This window comes from Cyprinodon variegatus, unplaced genomic scaffold, assembly GCF_000732505.1.
Source record: "Cyprinodon variegatus isolate N-32 unplaced genomic scaffold, C_variegatus-1.0 Scaffold770, whole genome shotgun sequence".
In the NCBI taxonomy this organism is placed as follows: Eukaryota; Metazoa; Chordata; class Actinopteri; order Cyprinodontiformes; family Cyprinodontidae; genus Cyprinodon; species Cyprinodon variegatus.
The window spans coordinates 178849-180624 of record NW_015151223.1 but is presented as its reverse complement, the minus strand read 5'-3'; the positions used below and the strand labels follow the sequence as shown (position 1 = coordinate 180624).

At 36.3% G+C, this 1776-nt stretch overlaps 1 protein-coding gene across 1 annotated transcript in view; it reads left to right on the top strand.

The window, feature by feature from the left end:
- The window catches only part of syne1 (spectrin repeat containing, nuclear envelope 1), a 172957-nt gene that overhangs the window by 84190 nt on the left and 86991 nt on the right, over nucleotides 1-1776 (top strand). Inside the window, exons 68-70 of the mRNA XM_015395967.1 lie at nucleotides 369-539; nucleotides 735-1061; nucleotides 1143-1295. Of these exons, the coding sequence (XP_015251453.1) occupies nucleotides 369-539; nucleotides 735-1061; nucleotides 1143-1295 (651 nt within the window). The remainder of the gene's footprint in view (nucleotides 1-368; nucleotides 540-734; nucleotides 1062-1142; nucleotides 1296-1776) is intronic.

Sequence of the window (1776 nt, the reverse complement as noted above, 5' to 3'; positions counted from 1 at the left end):
TAGGTTTGCATAGGGACCATAGGGACATGTCCCTATGGTCCCTATGCAAACCTACGCCCATGACTTGACTGTAGAGATCTTTGAGATTATGTGTCGTTAATTGGCATTATTTAAGTAAATTAAACTGGGTTTAAATTTAATTGAATTGAACCACATTCTCTGTATTTCTTTAAATTGTTATGTATAGATAAAATCAGAAATACATCTTAAACTTTCACTTTCAGTATTTTTTATTGGGCTATTATATTACAAAGTTGGGGCTAATGATTAACTTCTGTATATTAAGTATATTTGTTATGCATCAGAACGATTTGTTTCAGTGGCTAATTTCCTCTGTAATCTTATTTTTTCTTTTTTTTATAATACAGGAAACAATCAAACAGCTCCAGGAGGAGATGACTTCAATCGAAGAATCACAGTGTGTCTTCACCACCTTCTCAGAGTGGCTCAGCACAGCTCAGAATAACTTCAGCACGGTGGCCATTAGCGTTGACGTAGTAGATCGCTTTGCTTTAGAGAGAAAAATAAAGAAACTTGAGGTGAAGTTTTTAATAATTTCAGTGTCATTTTGTTTTTTGTCTAAACTAACAAACTTTATAGTATTAAACCATAAGAGGAACTAGATAAAGGCTTCCACATACAGGCTGTGTGCAGACTGTGAGCTTTTTAGAAGTCTGCACAGGTATGGGGGCCTTTGAAAGTTTAACATTAATTGACATTTTGTGTGATTTTAGACTCTGCAGGGTGACATGGAGCAGGGTCACACCTACCTAAAGGCAATGAGGGAAAAGGCAGAAAAGGCGATGACTTTCCTTGAAGAGCCTGAGGCAGACCAGCTCAGGGAGGAGGTGGACATTCAACTTTTTCAGCTTGAGGAATTAACCACTTCTCTACGCACAGAACACAGCTCCCTGGAGAAATACATCTCACTCTCCAAAGACTTTATGGATAAATATAAAACACAAGCCCAGTGGGTGAAGGAGACAAAGAACTTTTTAGCAGCAAGTTTAGAACCAAAAACTGAACTCTACCAGAAAAAGGCTCAGTTGGCAAAATATAAGGTGAGTAATAATATTGTAACATTGATAGAAATCATATTGAAAGAACTGACCCGGTATTTAACTTTCCTTTCTTTTACACAGACTATTCAGCAGACTGTTGAATCCCACGAACCAGCTGTGAAATGTGTCATTGAGAAAGGAGAGGCTTTACTCAATTCCTTTAACGACCCCACGATCGGTGAAAACATGAAAAAGTTACAGACCGACTATCAAGACCTTTGTTTGGCAGCTAAGGTATGCAAGTTCTGTCTGTAATAGTCCTCATTTTAAAGTAAGGGCCTGAAAGTAAAACTGTTTACATTTTGCTGTTGATTAATTTAATTTTGGAAGCCTTAGAACCCTAAACACTATTACATATATACTAACAAAATGTAATGATTAATACATTGTTTTTCTAGTTTTACAAGTTGAATTTATTAACAAGAATTGTATGCACCAGCATAAATTAATGGTGGAGTTCTTTATATTTTTTATGCTTAAGTCTGCAGAAAGTTTCCCTTCTATTTGGTTTAATGTTCCTTAGTGCTTTTTCTCAGTATCAACAAGATGTCTGGCAGAAATATTGTGGACTCTAGAGCTCATTTCAGTTGTTGCGTTTACTGTTTATACTCCAGGTTTAAAGCAGACAGATTTAAATTATCTAAATATTAGGGATGCTTGATATAATCAGCCCCCTATCGGTATCGGCCTTAAAACTGAATATCGGACATCGGCC